The sequence below is a fragment of the Onychomys torridus genome, chromosome X (assembly GCF_903995425.1).
Source record: "Onychomys torridus chromosome X, mOncTor1.1, whole genome shotgun sequence".
NCBI classification, from domain to species: domain Eukaryota; kingdom Metazoa; phylum Chordata; class Mammalia; order Rodentia; family Cricetidae; genus Onychomys; species Onychomys torridus.
In genome coordinates, this window is record NC_050466.1 from 106572945 (window position 1) to 106600651 (window position 27707).

Here is a 27707-nt window from a genome sequence, read left to right on the forward strand (position 1 = left end):
AATGGAGAGGGAAGGAGGGGGGATAAATAACACTAATGCTATATGAATAATCCATAGAATATTATATTGTGTTATTTAAAATTACATACAAAATATATACATTTATGCATGCATACATATCAACATACATACATAACTTATGATACTTGTGGTAATAATGCTACTCACTGAAACCATAGACTATCTAAAAAAATAAACGTAGTTCCAGGCCTCAGGGGAAAACTCTTTTTGGGTTAGTAGTCAGGGAATCCAAATTATTCACCAGACTCCCCAACACTACAGGCTAATGGAATTTCTCTTGGTGCATTACAGAAAAGGACACAAGCCCCTATTGCTGAAAATGCCACACACTTCAGACACAGGACTTGAAGGAATTAGTCTGGAACTGACCTGGAAGCCTGCTCCTGGAGGACTAGCTCTCATAGTATTAGAAGGAGCCATGCACGCTGCAAGAAATAAAAGCAATAAATAGTTTTCCCTTGATATAACTGCAAGATGGAGAATTCCCTGGACTGCGTAGTGAGACATAGTCTTAAAAATAGAGAGATCACTTTCCTGTGACTTCAGCATCCCCCTGAGACACAGAATCCACCTGCTATGATTGGACCAAGAGGTGAGTGACTCTTCTCCCACCCAGAAAGTGCTACCTCAAGTATCCAGGCTCTGAGACACAACTTGTGTCCCCCCAACCCCCACCCATCTCTGTACCAGTTGCAGGCAAGCAGGGAAGACTCCTGCTGGTAGGCTTCCACACCAACATCCCCCATCAGACTCTACAATCTACAAGACCCACTCCTTACCCAAAATTCACCTATACCCCTGCAAACTCAGGGGCTCTTTGAGACACAGAATCTGCCAGCTCTGATTGGAACAAGGGCTACAATTTGACCAAGAGTGACTCTCTGAGATACAAACACAGCAAGCACAGATTGGACCAAGAGCAGCTCCCTCAGACACAGACACTTACTGCACCTATTGGAAAAAGAGACAGATAGATGCCAGTGCAAAAATACATACAACAAAATGAAGAACAATATGGCACTTAGCAGTTCTCCAACAGCAATACCTGAACATTTCAACATAGAAGAAGCAGAAGTAAGCGTCCTTAAAAATAAATTTATGAAGATGACAGAAGCTTTTAAAGAGGAAATGAAAAAAAAAGTCTCTAGGAATAAGTTACTCAAATGCTGATCTTTCAGAAAGAAATAACCATACATTTGTGTAAAGAATGAGGAAATATTTGTCATTGTGTCTTTCAACCAAAGTGTTTATATATGTATTAGAGAAGAATTTGTGGTTATCTCTGACTTTGCTTAACTTTCCAAATCCTTGAAGACTGATTCTAACTTTTAATTTAACTAAAAAGAATTAAAATTTTATTTTTGCAAAGAAGAAAACTCATTTCCAGATCTAAAGTATTCTGGCATAAAATTGTAACATATTGTGCATGATGGTATGTAGAGATCATGGTGTAAAATTTTCAGATCAGATTTTTATGACAAATTTATATAATGCAAAAGGATATTTAAAACTCACAGAATGAGTCCTCTTATTGCTGCCTGTATGTGTGCACACATAAATTTAGAAGGTAATTGTGGTAGGAGTATAGTTGAAAAATTAGAGAAGACTCAGCAGGGTGGATTTGATCAAAGTACATTACTGTATATATGAAATTCCCCAACAGTTAAAAATATATGGAGGCTAAGTGTTCAGGAGATGGCTCAGTAATAAATACTGCTTATTATCTAAGCATGAGGACCTTAATTCCATATACATACCACCTACATAAAGAGCTCCAATTTGGTCTATATTCCCCATGTTATGGTCAATATAAATATAAAATACCCTGGAGCTTACAGGTGAGCCAGTCTAGAAAAATTAAAAATATCTAGGTTCAGTATGTAATCTTGTGAGATAAATGAGGCAAATAAAAGAGAATACTCTGTGTCATCTTTTGGGTTCTGCACACTCAAGTGTGTAATATACAGAAATTAAACTTTATTTCTCCCTCTCTCTTTCTCTCACTCTTCTCTCTCTCTCTCTCTCTCTCTCTCTCTCTCTCTCTCTCTCTCTCTTGCTTGAAGAAGAAAAAAAGAATCTGTATCCTGCACATTCTTCTCCATTACTAGTCAATTGAATTTACCTGGTTCTACCCTCGACAAATATATCCCCACAACCAGACATAGTCCATGTCTCAAATCCAGTGACCTCACCTAGTCTGGACAATCCTGCTTGTTTCACTGCCAATACCTAGGCTTCTCTTGGGAACTTTCATATCTGCTTCTCAAACCACATATCTCTCTCACAGCAGTCCATCATCTACATTCAGCCTGATCGACCCACACGTTCCAGAATAGGACCAATATCCCCATCCTATAAACCAGTACAGCACCTTCACTCCACTTAACTTCATTTACCCAAGCCATTATCATCCTCTAGTCCCAACTGATCCATACCTTCTCTATTTGACCTTGAATGTCTCTGTCAATATCAGACACAGAACAAAATGAAAAGTTCACATTTCTAGATCTCTCCCCCAAAATACAAGAAATATGAAACATCAAGTAGTATCTCTCCTTTAAAACCTACCATTCAAGTAAAAATGTTTGCCCTTGAGAATTAACTAAACAAAGGCCAGTACACAGAATTTAAAAGAACATTCATAAACTTCATGACATAATTCAAGGTTTTTAAATAATACAGAAAGAAACAAATTAATGAGGTCATGAATAAGGAGCTTAAAAAGAATAAACACCTTAGCAGTGTCCAAAATAAACAAAAAAACAAAAACAAAACAAAAACAAAAGGATAAGACTAAGATAAATGATGTAGACAATCCAGGATTGAAAATGTAATTGAATAAAGAGATAGAAAGAAACATTGAAAACTATTCAAGCTGAAATGGAAACAGAATAAAAAATATGGAATAATCCAATTAGAAAACTCAAAGGAATATATTATGAGTAGAATAAACTAAGCAGAATATAAAATGTCAGGAATTAAAGATAAAGTAGAAGATGTAAATTAAAAAAACAAGGAACATGAAAGGAAAGGAAAATACAGGAACTGTGGGCCATCATGGAAAAAGCAAATCTTCAAATCAAAGGCTTTGATAAAGGAAAAGAATTCTATGTGAATGGCATAAACCAGATCATCAATAATCTCACAAGAAAATGCTTCCCCAAACAAAGGAAAAAACATGTGGATACAGACACAGAAAACACCACAAAATGCAAAACACACAAGACCAGAAAAGAAAATTACCATTGTATATGATAGTTAAAACACTAAGTATACATAAGGAAGAAAGTGTATTGAAAGTTGTAAGAGAAAAATCCCATGCCACACACAAAAACACAACAGAGTACTAGCTGATGTCTATGGAATTTTTGAAAACCAGAAGAGGTAAGAGCAATGGACTCCAATTTCTGAATGATCACAAATGTCAACCTAGATTAATATATCCAGAACATTTTTCCACCATAGTTGAAAGAGAATAAAATCATCCCATGATAGAAACAACCTAATCCATTGTATCCAAAAAAGCAGACCCAAAGCAAATACTATAATCAATATTTGAGGCTGAAAAGAGGAATTAGCATAGTTAAGAGAATGTGTAAAAATATGAATCCATAATTACTAAAACACAAAATACTACTAAGAACACAACAGCAAAAAATTACACCACAGTGAGTGCAATTATCAAAAGCTTTTCAATGATAACTTTAAATAACAGTGCCCTCAATTGATCAATAAAAAGACACAGGCTGACTCAACGGGTCATGAAACAAAGCCCATCCATGTGTTATCTATAAGAAATAAATCTTAGATTTAATGAAAGGTACTGCCTAGAATAAAACATTTCACAAAAATATTCCAATAAAATGGAACCAGGAAGCAAGCAGACATTGCTATTTTAATGCCTTGCAAAAAAGATTTCAAAAAAATCTAATTGGAAGAGATTAAGAGGGACAATTATTGCAATCAAGTTACAGTTACCCAAGGAGACATTACTTTCCTAAATATATATGCACCAAACTCTGTTGCATCCAATTTTATTAAAAATATACTACTGAATATAAAGACACAGATTGACACCAGCACATTAATGGTACATAAATTAAATACTCACTTTCTCAAACAGACAGGTTATATAAACAAAAAAGCAGAGAAAATTCAGAATTAAATAACACCATACATCAAATGGACTTAACAGATATTTATAGAATATTCTACTCAAAATGCAAGGAAAATGCATTTTGTTCAGCAGCACAGGAAAATTTATCTAAAATAGGTCACATCCAAAGTCAATAAACTCTTAACAAACTCAAAAAGATTGAAATTCTGTGTAACCTATTTGACTACAATACAAGAAAATACAATATCAACAGCAAGCAAGTATCTAGTATACACAGACACATGGACATCAATTAACACATTACTGAATGATGAATGGGTCAGAGAAGAAGTCAAGGAAGAAAAAAAGCTTCTAATAACTGAATGAAAATGAAAAGAGAACAAAATCTTTGAGATACATAGAAATTAGTGCTAGGAGGGAAATTTACAGCTCTAAGTGCCTACATAAAAAATAAAATAAAATAACATGGATAAATTAGTTAATAATGCAACTCCAAGTTTCGGGACAAACAAGAACAAATTAAATCTAAACTAAATTAACAGCAATAAATAACCAAAATAAGAGCAGAAACTAATGAAATGCAAACACACAAAATGATACTAACTGTGGTGGTATTGTGTTCCCCAAAATAGTGTGCACCCTAATAAACTTACCTGGGGTCAGAGATAGAACAGCCACATATTAAACATACAGAATAGGCAGTGGTAACACACGCCTTTAATCCTAGCGTTCCAGAGGCAGAAATCCATCTGTTCAAGGATATAGCCAAGCATGGTGACTCACACCTTTAATCCCAAAAAGCAAGCCTTTAATTCCAGAGAGTGATGGCAGAAAGAGAAAGACATATAAGGTGTGAAGACCAGAAACTAGAAGCATTTGCCTGGTTAATCTTTTAGGCTTTGGAGCAGCAGTTCAGCTGAGGTTCATTTGGATGATGACTCAGAAGCTTCCAGTCTGAGGAAACAAGACCAGCTGAGGAACTGGTGAGATGAGGTGGCTGTGGCTTGTTCTGCTTCTCTGATCTTCCAGAATTCACCCCAATACCTGGCTCTGGTTTGATTTTATTAATAAGAACTGTTTAATATTCATGCTACATCACTAACAACAGGTTCTTTGAGAAGATGAACAACATTGACAGACCCATGACACAACTAAGTAAATTAAATAGACAACCCAAGTTAGTAGAATCAGAAATTAAGAGAAGAATATTATAGCAAACAGAAATGAAATGAAGAATAATATAAATTTAAATACTATTAAAAACTTACACTCTACTGCATTGTAAACCTGCAAGAAATGAATGAATTTCAAGATTCAACCAAAATACTGAGATTAAACCAACAAGAATTCAGCAAACTAAACAAACCAATAAGAAAAGAGGTGACAGAAATAGAAAAAGGGATACAAATAGGAAAAAAAGTCAAACTACCAGTATTTGCAAATGATAATATACATTAGAGATCCCAAAAACTCTACCAGAAATATCTAGAAATAATAAACAAATCTAGCAATTTGGCAGAATATAAATTCAACTTTCACAAAATATTAACTTTTCTATACAACAAGAGCAAACAAACAGAAAGAGATCATATACACACTCCCACTCAAAATAGTGATCAAATTAACCATGGATGTTAAGGACTCTTACAATGAGAACTTTAACCCTCTGAACAAAGGCATACAGAAGTACACTAAGAAATGAACATGATCCCATGCTCACAGATTTGTAGAGATAATATTGTAAAAATGTCAATTTTACCAAACACTATTTGTACATTAAATACATTCCAAATCAAATTTCTATCTAATTCTTCTAAGAAATAGACAAAGGCTATTCTAGAATTCATTTTGAATCACAAAAGACACTAGATAGACAAAACAATCCTAAGGGATGTGTTGTGGGGGAGGGAGTCAATCTTTGAAAAATTAACATTTCAGATGTTCAAGACATATTACAAAGCCATTGTATTGAAAACAATAAGATACCCATACAAAAACAGAAATGTAGACCAAGGGAACAAATTTGATGATACAAACATGGTTATACTTTAGCCATGCCATTTTTGACAAGGATATCAAAATGTATGCTGGAGTAAAGAATGCAACTTCAACAAATGTTGTTGGGAAACCTGGATGTCTACATGCAGTTGAATGAAATTAGACCAATATCCACCACCTTGCACAGAGGCTAATTCAAAATGTATCAAAGAACTAAGTGTGAATTCTGAAATACTTGAAAAAGAAGGTATTATCTGTTGTTGGTTGTTTTTACTCTTTTGGGGCACCCACTACCCGGCTCCCAAATATATCATACACAAAGGCTTATAAATGTGTGGCCTTAGTTGGCGTGTTTCTAGCCAGTTTTTCATAACTTAAATTATCCCATCTATCTTTTGTCTCTGGGCTTTTAGTGACAGCAGAAAGCAGAAAGATATATAAGGTGTAAAGACCAGAAACCAGAAGCATTTGGCTGGTTAAGCTTTCAGGCCTTCAAGCAACAGCTCAGCTGAGATTCTTTCTGGATGAGGTCACAGAGGCTTCCAGTCTGAGGAAACAAGATAAACAGATGCTTCTCTGATCTTCCAGCATTCACCCCAATAACTTGTCTCAGGTTTGATTTTATTAATAAGAACTGTTAAGATTCCTGCTACATTTCTTTGCAGCTAAATAATCTACCAGGTGAAGAGGAATCCCACAGAATTTGAAAGAATCTTTAAAATCTATCTGATGGATGATTAATATCTATAACATATAGATAAATGAAAATTCAAATTGTGAGATAAAATGACCCATTTAAGAAGATGGCCAGGGACATGAACAGAGGGTTTTCAAAAGAAGAAAAAAAAGACTGAGAAATAACCCCTAAAATTTTCATTGTCCAAATTAATTAGAGAAAAAAATAAAAGCAAAAGGTGACTTCATCTTATTGTATTGAGAACGGCAAATATCAGCAATACCACTCACAACATTATGGGTAAGGTGTATGGAAAATGGAATTGTCTTTAATTCATGGTGGGACTGCAGTCTTGTGCAGTCACTATGAATGTCAGTGTGCAGAATTCTCAAAAGGCTAAAAATAAATCCACCGTATGATCTAGTTATATAACCAAAGGACTTGGTATTACACTTCACAGATACTTGTTCATGTTCAGTGGTGCTTTATTAAGAAGAATTAGAAAATGGAAACAACCTAAATGTCCTAAAACTGATAAATGGATAAATGAAAATGTGGTATGTATATATTATACACTGCAGAATACTTTTCAACTGTGAAGAAAATGAAGTCATGAACTTTGCAGGTAAATTATGGAACTAGAAAAGATTGTATTGGGTAAGGTATCCTGTAACTTGAAATTGTCTCTGGTCTAGCCCAGCACCAAGGTCCCACAACTGCTGTTAAAATTCCTGTGTCCCACCCAGTCCTACAGCCACTCAGACCCAAGTAAATACACAGATGCTTACATTATTTTTAAACTGTAAGGCCCACTGGCTCAGGCTTCACACTAGCTAGCTCTTACATCTTAAATTAACCCATTTCTATAAATGTATACTTTGCCACGTGGCTTGTGGCTTACCAGTATCTTTAAATCTTGCTTCATCCGGTGGTGACTAGCAGCGTCAGCCACACTCTCCTTTCTTCTCTTGGATTTTCTCACCTGGCTCCATCCTGCCCTGCCCTAGGCCAATGCAGCTTTATCTATCAACCAATCAGAGCAACACATATACACAGCATACAGAAAGATATCACACAGCAGTAACCCAGACCCAGAAAGAAAAAAAATGCCACATTCTGACTCATCTGAAGATCCTAGCTCTAAATCTTCAGATATAAGTGCAATTCTCAATTCACATCAAAGAAAATTCTCATTGCAACAGATGAACAAAAAATGATACCCAATAATAATGCAAAGCAATAGAGCCAAGTCTCAATGGAGAGATGTACAATACAAGTTGTGAACCAAAAGTTAAAAGATCATTATGAAAGAGGTAATAGAAAGACTATACGAGCCAAAAGATGAGGAAATTTTCCTTCGAATTGTGATTTCTAGTACTATCAGAAGTTACATCCAGAAAATATCATCAACACAATTTCCTAATTATATGCTAAACAAACACAATAACGTGCAACATTCAAAAACAGATGTGAGTAAGCTCAGGATGCTTCATTCCTATACAGAGGACTACAGGTAACTAAAGAATGCTGAGAGAGGGAGAAATACTCTTCCCCAGGGAAGACTATACCAAATGCTAATTCTGTACCATATGATCAGCCACCAAAACACATTTACAAGTAACTTTATACAGACAGAGATGTTTATACTCATGTATTTATAAATATGTATTATATTACATATATTATAACATACATATATAATAACAACAACTAATTTAATAAGAGTTCATGATTTGAACAAAGAGCAAGGCTTTGGATGGAAGAAAAGTGAAGAAAGAAATTTGGTAATTATATTATAATCTCAAATATAAAGGAACTAATTTAGAAAAAGGAAAAATAGAAAGTAAAATTGAAGTGATCACAATTAATAATAGTATTTGTTTAAGATGAATATTTCCTTAAGATAGAAATTTAGAAACTGAACTCCAAAGTATATAAAAAAAACTCAAGAAACTAGACATCAAAATACTGAACAATCCAATCAAAAAATGGGCTAAAGAGGTAAACAAAGATTTCTCAAAAGAAGAATCACAAATGGCTGAAAGACATTTAAAGAAATGCTCAACATCCTTAATCATCAGAGAAATGCAAATCAAAATGACTCTCAGATATCACCTTATACCTGTCAGAATGGCAATGATCAAAAACGCTAATGACAGTCAGTGTTGGATAGGATGCAGAGTAAAGGGAACACTCCTCCACTGTTGGTGGAAATACAAACTTGTACAACCACTGTGAAAATCAGTATGGCAGTTTCTAATGAAATTGGGAATCTATCTATGTCAAGACCCAGCCATATCACTCTTGGGCATATACCCAAGGAATGCACAATGATACCACAAAGATACATACTCAACTCTGTTCATAGAAGCACAATTTGTAATAGCCAGAACCTGAAAACAGCCTAGATGCCTGTCAACTGAAGAATGGATTAAGAAAATATGGAACATATACACAATGTAGTACTCCTCAGCAGCAAAAAACAATGACACCATGAAATTTGCAGGCAAATGGATGGAATTAGAAAATATCATCCTAAGTGAGGTAACCCCAACCCAGACAGACAAACATGGTATGTACTCACTCATACATAGATTCTAGATGTAAAGCAAAGAACAGTAAGACTGCAACCCACAGAACCAGGGAGGCTATATAGCAGACAGGACCCTAGGATGAATGTGCCTTATAATAAGTTTTGGTTTTCCTCAATTACTGGGCAAGCCTCAATGAAACATATCACTAATAGAACAAGAATTTATACTGTATCAAGCTGATATTAGAAAAAAATTAATTAATGATAAAAAATAAAAACGATAGAAATTGTTTTATCTATAATATAAAGACCATAATATATTAGCACGTTTTGTATCTTTCTCTCATATATCTCAACCAAAGTTCCCCCTCCTTTCACTCCTTTCATTTCCCCACTCTTGAACTCCCTTTCTGTAAGCTACTGTTTTATCCCGCTGATGGTGTCTTTTGCCTTACAGAACCTTTTCAGTTTCATGATGTCCCATTTATTAATTACTGGTCTTAGTGCCTGTGCAATCAGTATTCTCTTCAGAATGCCAATGTATTTAAGGATATACCCCACTTTCTCTTCTGTGGGTTCAGTGTATCTGGTTTTATGTTGAGGTATTCAATCCACATGGACTTGGGTTTTGTGCAAGATTATAAATATGGATTTATTTTCATTCTTCTACATGCTTACATCTAGTTAGACCAGCACTATTTGTTGAGGATACTGTCTTTTTTTCCAGTGTGTATTTCTTGCTTATAAATAAACAATCATGTGTACATGTGTATGTGAATTTATATCTGAGTCTTCTATTTTATTCCCTTGACCTACCTGTCAGGTTTTATGCCAAGACCATGAAGTTTTTATAACTATATCTCTGTAATAAAACTTGAAATCAGGGATGGTTATACCTCCAGAAGTTATTTTATTGAAAAGGATTGTTTTTGCTATCCTAACTATTTATTTCTCCATTTGAAGCTGATTATTGTCATTTTGAGAATAAGAATTGTGTTGTTATTTTAATCAGGATTGTACTGAATCTGTAGGTTGCTTTTAGTAGAATGGCCATCCATTTTTGCTGTGTTTATCCTACCAATCCATGATCATGGGAGATCTTTCCATTCTCTGATATGTTCTTTGATTTATTTTTTAATGACTTGAAGTTTTTATGATACAAGTTTTTCATTTGCTTGGATAGAGTTACCTCAAGATACTTTATGTTATTTGAGGTATTTGAGGCCACAGTGCAGGGTGTTGGTTCTCTTATTTCTTTCTCAGTCCATTTGACATTTGTATATAGGATGGCCACTGATTTTTTTTTAGTTAATCTCACATCCAATCACTTTGCTGAATGTGTTTATGAGGTATAGAAATTCCCTGGTAGAATTTTGAGGATCACTTATATATGCTATCAAATCATCTGCAAATAGCAATATTTTGAATTCTTCTTTTTCAATTTGCTTTCACATGATCTTCTTCAGTATTTTTATTGCTCTAGCCAGAACTCCAAGTATTATATTGAATAAATATGGAGAGAGTGGACAGCCTTGAGTTATTGTAATTTTTGTGGAATTGACTGTTTTTTTCTGAATCGAATTTGATGTTGGCTACTGGCTTGCTTTAAATTGCCTTTATTATCTTGAAGTATGTCTCTTGCATTCTTAATCTGCCAAACATTTATCATGAAGTGATGTTGGATTTGCCCAAGGCTTTTTCAGCATCTAATGGGATTATTGTGTGTGTGGGGCCATCACTCACTCCCACATTTTCCCACACTACTCTTGAGTAGAAGCAGCAGAAAATCCTAGATAGAAGGTTACAGGAGAGAGAAAAAGATAGAAAATACAGGATAGCCTCAAGAGGGCTTGGATCCTAATCCAGTGGACCCTGACTGTCTCTGCCCTAGGGTTTCTAAGAAATGCCAAGGGGTGGAATGAAAGAACCCCCCCAGCACAGTCAAATGCAGACCATAACAGACACCTGAAACTTGGGCCTGTGGTACAGTCATCCTCTTTATGCATACCTGTTGGGTAAAGCCTAAATGGGCTCCAACAGGTCCCCCTTTCTTAATATGTAAAATAACAACTCCACATTAAGAGCATGCAGCAATCTCCATAGTTGTCACACCTCCCAGTAGAGGAGCAGAGGATGATAAACATGGCATTTCTTTTTTGGAATGGGTATAAGGTGACTACAACAGTCTTAGCTACATCAAGCCCTTTCTAAATCAAAAACTATTGATGCAACTGCATCAAACTTAAAGATCCCCTTAGCTTTGTTATTAGCATTAACAGGTTAACATAATTTTTACATAAATATTGCTATACATCGTTAAAATTCCCTCAATCTTACATCTTAAAGCAAACTCTTAATAGAACTATTTGAATTTCTTGTTAATAAAACATAGGATAAACTTCTGTTGAATTCACATCAAACGTAAATACTTCCTTAACTTCACCATATGATAACTTTAGCATAAACAGTACAATTCACAATTATAAATCCTACATTCAACTTACACACCTACATTCAAAAATAATTTCTTAATAGAACTATACAAAATATAACATTAATTCACTCAAGTAACACGAAAGTATTTTTTTTAACTAAATAGACTGAGGAATATTAACATTTCCCCTTTTCTTTATAATTTTTGAAATTCAATCTCAAGCCTAGTTAGAAAAAAAACCCAAACTTCTCTATTTAAACAGTTCCATTTTTAAGACAAAATCAGTTTCATAAATCATCAGCATTGAGTCTATGTGCATAAGTAAATTCAAACTGTCCCATTGTAATGAAATCACTACTGTACATTTCATTTCTTAAGTTTAAAAATTCAAAAGAATAAATTCTGAGCACTCTAAATCAGGGCATGGCTTGTCAGATGCCCTTAAGTCTGTGTATAGCAAACAGTTCCAAATATTAGGAATCCCATAACCTAAACTTTTTCAATTCAAGCAAGTCTCTCTGAAATTTTGGTTTCAGCTACTGCTGCGTTTTTCAGTCTGCAGCCTTCTATAACTGGCCCACTCCCAGACCATGTTAGAGAGCTTCTCCTCACAGCCACATGGGTTCAAGGCTCCTTCAGCTGCCACAAGCTGAACTGTGGCCCTCCCATAGCAACCCCAGCTTTAGGAGGTTCCCATTACCTGCTTTGCTGATGGTCCAGGTGCTCAGCAAACTGAATCCTGGAGCATTCAGTGGTTTCTGTAGATTCCCAGTCTGGCTGTTCAGCCTGGAGCATGCTCTCACTTTCAAAGCTTCTTGGGTTCCTTTGTCTTTCAGCTGATCATCCAGCACTGATATCACTCAGCTCTTGGAAAGAGTTTGGTCTCTGCAGTCTCTCACAGCTCACAGCTGCTCACTGTTCACCTTTCCTATGGCATGGCATCTCTGCTGGGCTTTCCAAACTGCTACCAGCTGTTCGCCTTCCTCGTGGCATTGTGTCTCCATTTTGCTACTCACCATGGCTTTTTCACAGCAGACAGCTTGCAGACCCTCATCATTAGTGCTGGTTCTGCTTTTGTGGGTTCTTTGTGTCTGCTTCTTAGAATGTTTTGATGTTCTATGTGATCTCAGCCCTGGACACCTGGCTGCTACTTTCTGAAGCTGGCAGTCTCTGAAGTTGCTTTTTGCAGTAGTTATTGGTGGCTTTTGGGACTGCCAAGTTTGTAGTCTAGTATGGACACTGTTTTCTGCTTCCTAGGTTGGGAACTCCTACTCTAAATTACTTTTTTATTAAACCTTCATCATATAATCCCTCTATTAAACCTTGCTGTGTCCCAAGACCTAAAGCCTATATCCTACATTAACATATTATAAACACTTCTTATTTAAATTTACATTTACAACAAGCATGGCCATTTACTCAATTATTTACATTAAGCATTTAGACTCACATTTAACTTTTACCACAAACTCATATTCAATATATACTTATTTATACTTCTTACAAGCTTATACTCTTAAAGAAACTCTATAGGACTAACTTAGCAAATATATTTCTTATATTCATACAAGTTTATACTCTTAAATTTTATAGGGCTACCTTAGCAAATATACTTCGTAAATTAAAGAAACTCTGTAGATTTATTTTACTACTTATATTCATAAGAACTACTAAGCAACACCTTTATAGGGCTACCATTAGCAAATATCTAACTTAGCAAACACCTAAAAGATTTCTTAACACCTAGAAGAGATTTAAAAAAGATTTCTTAACACCTAGAAGTTATTTAAGAAAGATTTCTTAACATTTACAAGAGATGTTACATTATCTTCCAATAAGACAGAGAATAATTTTCTTTGGACTTCATTTCAAACCCAAAAGAGTATAAAAAGAGAAGAAAAAAACTTATAAGGAATATTCTGTTTCTGAATTGCTCAGCTAGTCATTCCATCACAGTCAACTTCCCATCAGGAGAAGATTTTTGTCTAAGTTGGAGTGGGGTTTCATACTTACATCATTCATCTGGTTCTCCTGCTAGACTATTTGTCTTGAAAGCATAATGTATTTCTAAGTTACTTAATTGTTCTTATAGGTAGCTCTTTGTACAACATAATATCATTGTTAAGATTGTAATCCTTGGGGTAAAGTTATTTTTAGCTAGGGACTGACCCTTTACCCAAATTTATAACAGCTTCCCTGTGCCATAATTCAGACTAACATTTCTATTATAACAGAAAAGTTACTAAAAAGCCTCATCTTAGGCTGAGGGTGAAATTCCCATCTTGAACGGCCATGAAACTCATTGCAAAAACCTATTGCACAGCTATTAAGCAATATAAGGTATTTTCTCAAAGGAGCCAAAAGCCACACAGCTTGGAGCTCTGTATCCTGTCAGCCGACATTCAACAAACTCTCAGACATTTTTTGTTCTATGTTCTGTATGTTTAATGCTTTTATTATTATGTGGCAAGGGGAATTTCTCTTCTGGTTCAATCTATTTGGTGCTCAGTAAGCTTTTTATACCTTCATGGACATTTTTTTTTCTTTAGGTTAGGAAATTTTTCTTCTATGGTTTTCTTGGACTTTGTGGTAGGATTTTCTTGTTCTTGTATTCCTATTTTGCTTAGGTTTGGTCTTTTCATAGTGTCCCAGATTTCCTGGATATTTCATGTTCATCAAATTTTTTATATTTAACATTCTCTTTGATGTGTCTATTTTCTTCTATTGTATCTTCAACACATGAGAGTGTCTCTTCTGTCTCTTTTATTCTGTTCATGGTGCTTCTATTTGTAGTTCTTGTTTGCTTACCAAATTTTTCAGTTCTAGAATTCTCTCCTTTTTTGTTTTCTGTTTCCATTATCAGGTCTTTGGGAGCTTTATTCATTTCCTTCAACAGTTTGCTTTTTCTGGGATTTATTGGCTTCCTTTAAGGGATTTATTTATTTCTCCAATGTTTTGTTTGTCTTTTCCTAAATTTATTTAAGAGATTCATTCATTTCTCTTTAAGGGCCTCTATCACATTCAGAAAGTTGGTTTTAAGGGTTTTTTCTTGTATGTTAGGTGTACCGGAATAGTCAGGACTTGCTGTAGTAGGATAGCTGGGCACTTCTGGTGACATATTGCCTTGGCTGTTGCTCATTATATTTTACACTGGCATCAATGAGGAGAGGTAGGATTGGCAGGCATTTAGAGGGTGTTGATTGATGATGGGTGACCTACCTTGAGATCTGGCTGCCTCTGTGGCCTCTGGAAAAGCAAGTGGCCTCTGCCAATCATTAGTATTTTTAATGAAATATATTAGTTATACAACTGACTTTTGGTTCAGAATAACTTAGAGTTCTAAGTTGTACTGTGTGAGAAACACAAACTATGCATTCTTTTATTTCTTTTTAAAATTTACACTAAGTAGTAAGTAATTAATAGAATATTCAAAATATTAGTATCTCTACTACATGGTATATTTCATATAAATGTATGATGAAATCAAGTCCAAAATAAAAGGCTTGTCTAATTAGTTTTATTTGCCTTATTGATGTGAAAGCACACATAAGTATGTTTTAAATATGTGCTACTGTAAATACGTGTTGAAACTAAATGCAAATTCCTGCTTAATCTTTGTAGGTTACTTTATTTCAATGAAAGTTAACAAGGACACAGAAATAAATATTTTAAAGTACATCTTTTAGAAGGCTTTCCACAGGATTTTGAGGTTCATCAAGAAAAGAAGACCAATGAACGAACCAAAAATAAGTACATGATGCACATAAAGAGGCATGACCGAATAGATTGGAAGATACTTATAAATACATGAAAGATATTTGAATCGACCAAAAAGTTAAGAAGATATTTCTGAATGTATCAAATTAAAAAAAAACATTGAAGATGAGTTTCAAAAGTAGCAGAAGAAAGGGATATCATTTTGAGGACATGGTAATATGTACCACATGCTGTTATGGAAACCAGTGTGAAAATTTCTCAAAAATCTAGGAATAGAATTACCATAACTCCCAGCTATAACTCTCATGGTCTTATACCCCAGGGATTCTATATTTGACCACAGAGATACTTGTACATCCATGTTTATTACTAATCTATTCACAATATCAAGGAAATAGAACCAGCCTAGATATATTATCAACAGCTGCATGGATAATATATGTGGTACATAAACACATTATTATTTATAAATATACTTAATATTTTACTCTTAAGCATAAATTTATAAAATAATATTTGTTATTATTTATATTATAAAATATTGCTTTATATTATTTAATAAAATAAATATAAATATATAAATACAGTATATTATTCATTTTTTTAAGAAAAAGTGATATTGCAGGCAAATATATGGTGCTGGAAAAAATATGCAGACTAAGGTAATTCAGATATAGAAGCACAAGTTTCACATATTTTCCCTCATGTGTGTCTTGGGTTTGAATTTTAAGATGTCTGGGTTTCGTTTGAAGGTTGTGTCTGTGGAGTAGAGGAGGAAGGAAGGGAGAAATTCTAAATGTATCTGAAGTGATTGGGAAGGAGATGTCTTATGGGAGGACATTGAAACACAACACATACTCACAACTGCTTGTAACTCCAGATACAGGGGATTCAATACCTTCTTCTTACCTCAGCTATGACTGTACTAATCTGCCTTCACATGCACAATCTTTATCTCCCTCCCCAAACACACATATAATTAAAAATAAAAGTGAAATTTACAAAAGACCCACAAAAATACCATTAAGTTTGCTTTGTGTTGGCCATCTACTGATCGACCTGCTCTTAAATATGGTTAATAACCCCAGTGACTCTCCATCTGTATTAATTACAGATATCTTCTTGGTTAGGGGTGGAAGTCCCTGTCCACTTTCCTCTCTCAGTACTGAGACATCATCTGACTGGAACCTGTGCATACTGTCACAGTCTCTGTGAGTTCATATGTGCATAAGTCATGTAGTATCTGTAGGATGTTTTTTTCCTTGGAGTCATTCATAATCTCTGTTTTCTAATCTTACTGCCTTTTTCTTCTGCATAGCTCTACAAGTGAAGTAAGTCAGCAGGTAGGGAGGCTATGTTGGGGGGCTTGAGGAGAGGGGAATCTATTATTAGACTATATTGTATGAAATAATTTTTTTCAATAATAAAAGGCATCAAAATCTTCTAGAAAATAGTTTGAACAGAAATAACCTGAATATATGAATAATACCACTCCCAGACTCCATATTTTTGTCAACCAAATTCACAGTATCAGATATGTGATAGCCTCCTATACATTGTTAGTTAGGAAAATATCAGAGGATTCTCAAACTGTTCAGGTTATTGACATTATTTTTGTTTTCACAGAAAAACTGGATAGTAAGATTCCATTGTTTAACAAGCACACTTTAGATATAAAACAAAGATGTCAAGTTTGAGCTGAGTTGGCATCTTCCTCTTTGCTAGCTAGTACTCATAGCACTGAACAAGACTATGTATGGTGTGGCTGGAGAGAAATCATTAATGGCTTTGCCTAGCTGCGGACATTTCATGCTATAGTTCTGAACTTCTAGGTACAATATTCCCATTGTTGAAATAATGGCATAAATCTTCTATGGCTAACAAAACTCTTTTTAATAGTATTTGAAGCCTACAACATGTGACAGAATATATATGGTCCACTACCTATGGCCATTGAGGCTGCAGGGGTTAAAAGGGAGTCTACCTCTGATGCTTTGTGGGATGGACATCATTCAGAAGTCAAATAGCCTTCTTTTTTGTTTGTTTGTTTTCATTTTTATTTAAAATTATTCATTTTACATAATAACCACAGATACCCCTTTCATCCCTCCTCACACTCCCCTTCAGGCTCTTCCAAACACCTGACCCCCATCTTCTCCTACAAAAGAATAATGACTCCAGTGGGGAGTGGGCAAGCCCTGGTACTTTTAGTTGAGGCAGGACCAAACTCCTCCTCCCTGCATCAAAGCTGAGCAAGGCTGATCCTGCTGCCAGGGGCCCCTCAAACAGACCAAGCTTCACAACTGTATCACCATATACAGAGGGACTAGTCTCGTTTCCCAGCTGTTGATCTAAAGTTCATGAGTTCCTACAAGCTTGGTCCAGTTGTCTCTGTGGGTTTTCCTATCATGATCTTGATCCCCTTGTTCAGATAATCCCTCTTCTCTCTCTTTGGCTGGACTCCTGGAGCTCAGCCTGGTGCTTGGTTGTTGTTTGTACATACAAAGCAGTTCCTTTCTCTTAGCCTTAGTCACAGAATCTTTTTTTATGGTGGGTGTTGGGTAAAGATTAATCGGTCAAAGTGTTAAGAATTAGTGGCTGTTGGGTATTCAACACTATTAGGAACACCTTTGTCACCTGCTCCAACTCTTATGGGATAACAAAGAATAGGGACATGAAAAGAATGTAAGAACCAGAGCATGGCAAAACTGCCATGAATCACTATCTTTCTGGATATGACATGGCTGCTATGATTATGATAACATGGTGAATGTGATTTCATATTCAAGATGTAGGTAAAAATTAAAAATCCATGAAAATTGGAGACTATAACAGTTTAGGAGAAGATCAACAGGATTGAGAGGGGATAAAAGAATGCACACAACATATGCATGTGTGAAGTTGTAAGAAATGTAAAAAGAATTAGTAAAGAGAGCTTTTAAGTCTTCCTAATGAGAAAAAAAGACAAAGTCACTAATTTTCTTAGTGATATTTGGTTTTGTTTTGTTTTATTTTTATTTTTTATATCTCAAGTAATCATTGCAAATACACTGACTGTACTGAGCCTTGGAACCAGAACAGACAAAAACAGTTTAGCAACAAAATGTATATAGCACCTTTATCTCTATGTTCTAAATTAGTATGAACTAGTATTCAAGCATGCACAGGAGTGGAACATAGTGAAAAATACAATGTACCTCAAAAGGGTGTTAGAAATCAAATTGAAACAGAGCTCATTTCAATTTAGAAGTAATATATGTAAACATTCTAATGGTCATTTCAGTATGATTGGAGCCACAAATAGGTAAATAAATAGACCAAGAGGAAAGTTCCTCATTAGTAATGAATAACTATTAGTCTTAATGGTACTTCAACTTAATGCAATTTAAGCAAGTGCCATTCTACTCTTAAGACAAAAGTTTATGAAAATAAATTAGAGGAAAATTGGAGTTACAATGAGATCACTTTAGTCAATTACAAGAATTCATATATCCTTTAAAAGCAACATAAGTAGACATGCCAAAGTGGAGAGGAACATACTACAAGATCTCATCAAAACACAAAGAACTATGAACAACAAAGGAATATGATATATATGAATGCAATAACAATAAAGAAAGAGGCCATTGATTTGAAAGAGAGCAAATTGGGGAATATGGAAGGGTTGGGAGGGAGGAATAGAGGGGATCAATATTTAATTATGTTATAATATTAAAATAAAAAAGAATACTAGATTAGATTAGCAATTCTATTTAAATTTCAATATCTTTAAATGTATTGTGTTTCTAGAGCTTAGGTATTACTCCAAATCAATAAGAAATATTTATGTTTATACTGTGATTATAAAAATAATGAATAATTTTACCAAGCTAATGACAATCACATTAATTTGAATGTGAGTTTTCTCCCCTGATCATTTGGATTAGTTTACTTTAAATTTCTGGAAGTTTTCATGTGGTCATTTATCAAGAATACTATTGAGGCTTTCTGATATCATTTGTACTACAATTAGTTTAAAGGGAACACTAAGGAAATACATAATTATAATAAAATACTAATATAAAATTTCATCATTTTATTAAGACAGTTTGGTTATGAAAATCCAGCATAACATATCATAATCATTCAAAAACAAATAGAAGAAATACAGTTTCATTTTATTATTCTGAAAGAATCTTCTCTTTCAGACTATACTACAAATACTAACCAATGGAAAAATACAAAGGAATTCAGAGACCTAATGAAAAGGGATGATATATTTAAACTGAAAAATATAATCTGTAATTATTATAACTACTATTATATATAACAAGATGAAATAAGATTGATTACATAATGTGTATTGCATAAAATATGTACATAGTGACTATTACATACTATGTAAATCAATAGGCAGGGATATTCAAAAGAATCCTACAACCTTTCACAGAATTTTATTGAGTACTAAGTATTCATATTTATATGATAGAGATTTGTGGATCAAAAACATTTGGGGGAAAGAATTTATATAATACTCTAAAAATATGAATGTAACATTAATTCATTTTCTTTCATTTGTATGTCAGGAAAAAAAGAATTTTTTTCTACATCATCTGCTTATTTTTAAATTTATTTTTTAAATCTATAGATAAATATAATTCATATTTTCTATTTTATGAGTTCAAATATTTTCTCAATTCATGGAAATTTTCATATATACCCCAACATTTTCCATAATCTCCTATCCATTTCAACACATCTCTGAAGTTTTCTCTTTTATTTTTCCCCATTGAGTCTAGTTTCTGTTGCCCAGTTAGTCCTGGGAGTAGAGCCTGTCCTGGTATGTAATGTACGTATAAGGTTTCACATAATTAGAAAAGGCTAATTCTCCCTCTCCTAGCAGCTACCAATTGTCAATATCTCCTTAGAGATATTGTCTTAAAAAACAAAACAAAAAAACAAAAAACTGTAGCACAAATTCTAATTGGTCTTAATAATAAAAACCTGCAGTCAGAGATTGGGGTAAATGATGAAAGATCAGAGAGATGAAGGAGCAAGCCACAGCCACTTACTACTTCACCAAATCCTTAGCCTGAAAAGGGCCAAGCTTCTGTCTCTGCCTTGCCTTATTACTTCCTCTCTCAGGCCAGCCATGTCACTTCCTGTATCCCCCTCCCAAATGCTGGGTTGAAAGGTGTGTGCCACCACTGCCTGGACTCTATGGTTAACTAGTAGCTAGCTCTGCCCTCTGATCTCCAGGCAAGCTTTATTTGTTAGAGACAAGCAAAACATCACAACAACAACAACAAAACAAAGAATAACTCTTAATGACTTGTTACTATAACTATAGATCAGAGCATCCCTCAACCATCATCAGAGAAGTTTCTCATTGTAGGAGCTAGAAATTAATACTGGGATGCCTCAATATTCAGTGTACAAAGAATTAGAGACTGTGAATTTCTCAGTTCTAAATAGAACATACATTTCATAGTCCTTACACCAAGACTCAAAGATCTTCAAAGAGTGGTGGACACTTCATGTTGGAGGTGGTGGATAACTTCAAGGAAACAGTATTTTCCAGGCATAACAGGAAAATTGCATATATGAATACAAAGCTATTGTAATAGCATGGAGAAGACCTTCACAAACTCCAGCCAGATATTTTAAGGTCTTCTTTTTCTTCAAGATTGGTTGGGCACCAGTCCATGAGGACAAAGGGTCAGAAGAGGTGATAGAGAGCTTTGTATTTGGCCTATGAACATGGAGTTATCTCTCTGGGAGCCAGCTTCAGTGAGTCAGCTCAACTTTATTCTAGAGAGAGGAGAAATTTAAAGGATGGGGACAATGGCTGGGGCATTACCTAATTTGCATTAAACAGCATACTCCTATCATAAGGCTCCTACTACACTCTTAGTTATCATATGTAGAATCATGGTCCTATCATAAAGCTCCTAGCACAATGTCTAATTACCATATGGGCAGTAGGGGGAAAGCTTCTGCAAGGAACTTCCTTTATACTAGAGTTAAGCCACAATGCTTCAACTCTACCCAGAACTATAGATAACCAAGGAAAGCTGGCATCCGGAAATAGGGTATTCCTAAGGAAAAAACACACCAATTATTTGTCCAATACCTAACAGACAACCCTGAAAACATACATTCAGAAACATTATAAGGACTTAACAGGTTATATTGAGGAATATATATGTATAAATATGTATATATATGCATAAATTAATAATTATTGAAAAAAGAGGCCAGGACTTTGAAAGAGTGGGGAAGGGTATATGGGAGGGTTTGTATATAGGGAATGGAAGGGAGAAATGTTTAAATTATAAACTCAAAAAAAAAAAAAAGAAAGAAAAGCAATCCAAACCAAACCTAAGTAATGATATGTGTTTTAAATTTCATGTTTTTGCTCATCCACTTTAAAAATTTTGATTGATACAAAGTAACTACTCTTCATATTATAGGCTACTATGTGAAGATTTGAGATAGCTATTCTCTCTCTTCTCTCTCTCTCTCTCTCTCTCTCTCTCTCTCTCTCTCTCTCTCTCTCTCTCTCTCTCTCTCTCTCTCAAGCGGGAAGTTACTTAGCAAGGTTCCGGGTTTCCTAGCGCCCCGCCCGCCCTGCCCTCCCTAGCAGAGCTATAAGATCTTGGTCCCTTGGTTTCTTGGTTGCTCTGTCTGGCAGGAAGCAACCCTTGTATATGGGTCCACACTGTGTTTGCCTTTGGCGCATCTGACCTCCTCTGCTGACTCCGCCCAGCATCTGTCTAGACTCGCCTCGCGTCAGAGCAGAACTACAGCACGGCTGCCAGTCAATCCCTCCGGACCTGCGGATAGCCTCAGACTGCAGAAATCACCGCGCCTCACTCGGTCCGTACCCAGTGGGCATCTTGGGGATCTGGGCGGTCTCCGGTTCCCTATGCGTGTGTCTGTGTGTCTGTCTCTCTATGTGATCCGCTCCCAGCAGCCTGCCTACCGAACCCAGCGCACCAAGTGTTTTGTGTGCCATTTCACTGACGCTGAGCGGCCTTAGTGAGCACACAGCATGCCTGACCCTGGCTGGGGGAGGAATATACACATTTGGCCCCTGCAAGGGATTGCTGGCATCTGGCATTTTAAATCCACAGGAGCTACGGGGCCTATGGTTTTTTTGTTTGTTTGTTTTTTGTTTATTGTTTTTTTCAGAAATCCAGTCCCAAGGAGGCCTCTGTTGCCAAAGCTGGATGTGGGGAGCCAGCCAGATCCTTGATGATTTCTTTAGTTTTAACGGGAAAGGGGATATTACATTCTTAATGCAGGCTTTTGAAACCAATTTGAAATCTGAAGGGGTGAAAACCTGTAAGTCCTCTTAGGGAGAACAGACTGCTTTTTGGGTTGCCTTTTTGTCTGATAACATTTATTCTGAGCCTGCTGACCAGCTGTTTCTGAACTTCATTTTCTCAGCCTCAGCCTCAACAGTGATCTGAGTCTGCTTTTAGCTTCCCTTCGCCTGCCTTGGTTTGTTTCTGTTCAAGAACAGCTGTTTGGCCCCTAGATTAGAGAAAGGCGCCACCTCCCCCTCTCCCAAGAGATCCTCTTCTAAGTGTTCAGAGATGGGGAGTGGGGAACCTAATACTGCTGGCAAGAAAAAGAAGTACCTCAAAGCTGCCCTGTATGTGGGTGACTTGGGCCCTGATGTCACAGAAGACATGCTCTATAAGAAATTCAGACCTGCTGGCCCTCTACGCTTCACTAGAATCTGCCGTGACCCGGTGACCCGCAACCCCCTGGGTTATGGTTATGTTAACTTCCGCTTTCCTGCAGATGCTGAGTGGGCCTTGAACACAATGAATTTTGATTTAATTAATGGTAAACCATTTCGCCTCATGTGGTCACAGCCAGACGACCGCTTAAGAAAGTCTGGAGTTGGAAATATATTCATCAAAAACTTGGATAAATCCATAGACAATAGGGCCCTATTTTATTTATTTTCTGCTTTTGGGAACATTCTTTCCTGTAAAGTCGTGTGTGATGACAATGGTTCTAAGGGTTATGCCTACGTTCATTTCGATAGCCTTGCTGCTGCCAATAGGGCTATCTGGCACATGAACGGAGTTCGACTCAACAACCGCCAGGTGTATGTGGGCCGATTCAAATTTCCTGAAGAGAGAGCAGCTGAAGTCAGAACCAGGGATAGAGCAACCTTTACTAATGTTTTCGTGAAAAACTTGGGAGATGACATGGATGACGACAAACTAAAGAAACTGTTCAGTGAATGTGGGCCAACTGAGAGTGTTAAAGTACTAAGAGATAGCAGTGGGAAATCGAAAGGCTTTGGATTTGTAAGATATGAGACACATGAAGCTGCCCAAAAAGCTGTGCTAGACCTGCATGGTAAGTTAATAGACGGGAAACCCCTATATGTAGGGAGAGCACAGAAGAAAATTGAACGCTTGGCTGAGTTAAGGCGGAGATTTGAAAGGCTGAAATTAAAAGAAAAAAGTAGGCCTCCAGGAGTGCCTATCTACATTAAGAACCTGGATGAGACCATCGATGATGAAACACTGAAGGAAGAATTTTCTTCATTTGGATCTATTAGTCGAGCCAAAGTGATGATGGAAGTGGGACAAGGCAAAGGGTTTGGGGTCGTCTTCTTCTCTTCTTTTGAGGAGGCTACCAAAGCAGTGGATGAGATGAATGGTCGTATAGTAGGATCTAAGCCACTGAATGTCACTCTGGGCCAAGCCAGGCACAGGTGGTGAGCTCTAGCTGTTGGGTACTTAACTTAAGCTCCTTTGTAACACAGGGTGATTTTCTGCAAATTCACAGGTGTTTGTTGTTTTTTGTTTGGTTGGTTTTGTTGTGTGTGTGTGTGTGTGTGTGTGTGTGTGAAACCTTATTTTGGAAAGGGTACATAGAAAATCTTGTTCATTTTAGTGAAGAACATAATTTTTTAATGTAAAATTGTCATTTTGTAGTTTTTTTTTTTTTTTACATAATCTCTATCCTTAGGAATTCAGAGAAAAGCTTATTCCTCTTCAATTTTTCTAAATTGCCTAAATGAGGCAATTCATTATATTTCTGTCTTTATTACCATAATATTAATTTAATTTCTTCCATGAACTTATTCTTAGCATTGTCCTTATTTTGAATTTAGCATAATGAAAAGTCACCACTTGCTTTTTTGAAAATTCATCAAAGAATGGGGAAATGTATATGAGTCACTTAAAATTACTGCATTTAAAATTATTACTTAAAAGGAATATTTTTAAATATTCTCTAAAATTATATGCAAATTCTTTTCTTTATTTATTTGTATTAGTTTTCCTTTATAAATATATGGGAACATACTACACATTTGTTAGTATCTTTGACTAATTATTGGAAGTGGTTTTTATTAATGCCATGCTCTTGTTTTGCAACCAGTGCTTTTAGGAACTGTTGCATTGATAAATGGCTCTTCAAAATCTGATGGTGTCTTAAAAATCTTTTCCAAGAGATTTAATGTTTGAAAATATTCTAAGAACTATCTTTAATAGTTGTTTTCCTAAATGCATATAGTTCATACCTACAAGTAGACTATGTTAAATTAGCAAGAAAATTTAATAATGCATTAACTCATTTTTACCTTTAAACATTTTCAGCTACTGCTGAAAAACTAAAGACCTGTTGTTTCTTGTAAACTTTGAATATATCCATGTGCAAGCATTGACATTTGTTTCATTAAGGAACAGGTTTTCTCTTGATTACATCATATTTCTTCATCCATTCTATGAGAATTTTAACACCAAATAATTCTCCTTTGCTGTTTCAGAACATTTAAAGTAAAACCTGCTGTTTCCAAACATTAAGGGAAATAAATTGTTCTGCAGCTTCTTCAAGAACCATACAATTTCTAAACTACAAATTTTCCACATTTCTTTGAAGTAACCTCTTTCTCATCACTTTCAGCTTTCAATCCATGTAACACTTATCATCAGAAAAAACATCTTTAAAAATTAGAAAAATTGCCAGGCGATGGTGGTACCTGCCTTTAATTCCAGCACTCAGGAGGCAGAGGCAGGCAGATCTCTGTGAGTTCGAGGCCAGCCTGGTCTACAAAGTGAGTTCCAGGAAAGGTGCAAAGCTACACATAGAAACCCTGTCTTGAAACAACCAAAAAAAAAAAATTAGAAAAATAATCAAATTGTGTGAAACTCGAAAAATTGTCTTAGAATATATGATTCACTAATACAACAGATCCAATCACAAGAACATGTTTGATGTTTCTTCTCAGTTGACTGTTTTTATTGTTTACATATGAATCTTCATTTTCATTAATAATATAAATTAATTATATAATTTTAAAACTTATCTTAGCTCTTTGATCATTAAAAGAAAGTAGGATATTTCTGTGTAATGATACCCAATTATGTGTATATACATAGCCTAGTATTTTCAAAATGAAAATCACTGATTTGCTAATTATAAATATAATACATAATCATAATTGTGAAACATGTAAACATATAGAAGAAGCCCATTCTCAATTTTAGTATGTACTTTTATATTTTTTCTTAGGTATGCACACATTTTTACAAAATACAATATGTACTGTTTTATATTTTTGTTTTACATTAAACTGTAGTCAACTTTTCATACCAATAAATATTGATATTGATATCATGATTTTAAGGACTTCATAATTTTCCTTAATATGGATATTGAATTAGATTTTTGATTCAATGTTTTTGAAAATTTGTAAACTACACTGTGCTGAACATCTCTTTCTGGAAACATAGTACATTATAAGTTTGACAAAACTTCTATAATGTGTATAAATTAAAATCTTCCAGAGAATTAAAACACAAAATAGATATGTCACCAAATTTTTTAACATACTCAACATGTATTATGCATATAAATTTATAGGGAAACAAAAATCAGAAGACAGTATTTTCATGTTTGATATTCCTACTTTATATTATTGCAACTGTCAAAATACAGAAAATTTTAAATAGATAAAATGGCAATTATATACCATATGCTGTATTCATTTCAAACACTATATTTTCTTGAAGATTTACCTATTTTTATTTTATATCATTGGCGTTTTACCTATATGTATGTCTGTTTGAAGTTTCAAGATCCCCTGAAAATGAAGTTACAGATAGTTGTGTGGTGCTATGTGAGTCCTGGCAGTTGAACCCTGCTCCTCTGGAAGAGAAGCGAGGGTTACCCGATGAGCCATAACTCCAGCCCCAAATATCATTTTAAAACCATAGGTATAAGCACAAAACATCACTTTTAGCCTGATTCTTTAAAAAGTTTAGATGTAATACAAATCTAGGAAGAGTTCTAGAAAGTAAAAATAATTAAATTTAATAAATGATTTTGAAAAATAATATTTAAAGTGTGACTATATTCTAAAGATCAACCTTTATAAATTACAGGCTAAATTAAGGAATTCTAGGAAAAGATACAATAGAGATAATGAGGATATAGGTAAACATTTGAAAAAATTGAAAATTCAATATCTGAAAACCATGAGGAAAATATATATTAAAGGTAATGTCTATTTGAATAGAAACATCTGATTGGTTTTTCAATCTTGTGCTTAAGTTTTAGCTACATATAATAGACTTCCAAAAAGCAACAATGTTGCCAAACATTTTGAAAGCTTATTGCCCAGTATTTTGTTAAGAATTGACTGTTTAATACAAGTTTTGTTTTGCTTAAGTGTTCAATGTTGTCACTTGGCCAAATTTTAAATATGCCAGGAAGAAGGAAATTAAGAATATTACTTTGTGATTACATGCCATCATCATAAAGTTTTGGGGAGGGGAATCTTTTGTACATGAGAGTTTACACAAACTTTTGCTAATTTATTACCAACGACTAAGGAAATTTTTGGCTTGGACGGGTAGAAGCAATAATAATTATTTCTTTAATTAAGAGGTTGGAAATGGATTAAATATCATCTTTCTTGCAAATAAATAACCTAATCTAATAGAAATGTGTCTGTAAATGACTGAGGAGAAATGAGTGTGTTTAACACCTAAAATACACTATTCCACAAACCATTAATGAATGCATTAATAACATAAGAGATACCCTTTCATCTGGTTACTTTTCAGTTCTCCTCTTGATATTTAATGAGTATATGGAAATGTAATTGAGAACTGAAAAAATATTTATATTGTTTTATGTTTTTGCTGTTGAATTGTCCTCCTTTTAATGTTAAGGTTTATCAATGATCTCTATT

General features: G+C 34.9%; 1 protein-coding gene across 1 annotated transcript; it reads left to right on the forward strand.

Moving 5' to 3' along the window:
* Positions 1 to 22249: 22249 nt before the first annotated feature.
* Pabpc5 (poly(A) binding protein cytoplasmic 5) lies at positions 22250 to 24292 on the forward strand. Its single transcript, XM_036175199.1, has 2 exons — positions 22250 to 22354; positions 22928 to 24292. The coding sequence occupies exon 2, from the start codon at positions 23077 to 23079 to the stop codon at positions 24223 to 24225; it is 1149 nt and encodes a 382-aa protein (XP_036031092.1). The 5' UTR covers positions 22250 to 22354; positions 22928 to 23076; the 3' UTR covers positions 24226 to 24292.
* Positions 24293 to 27707: the final 3415 nt, after the last annotated feature.

Coding starts and splice junctions, on each gene's coding strand:
- Pabpc5 (XM_036175199.1), top strand. CDS start 23,077: ATGGGGAGTGGGGAACCTAATACTGCTGGCAAGAAAAAGAAGTACCTC.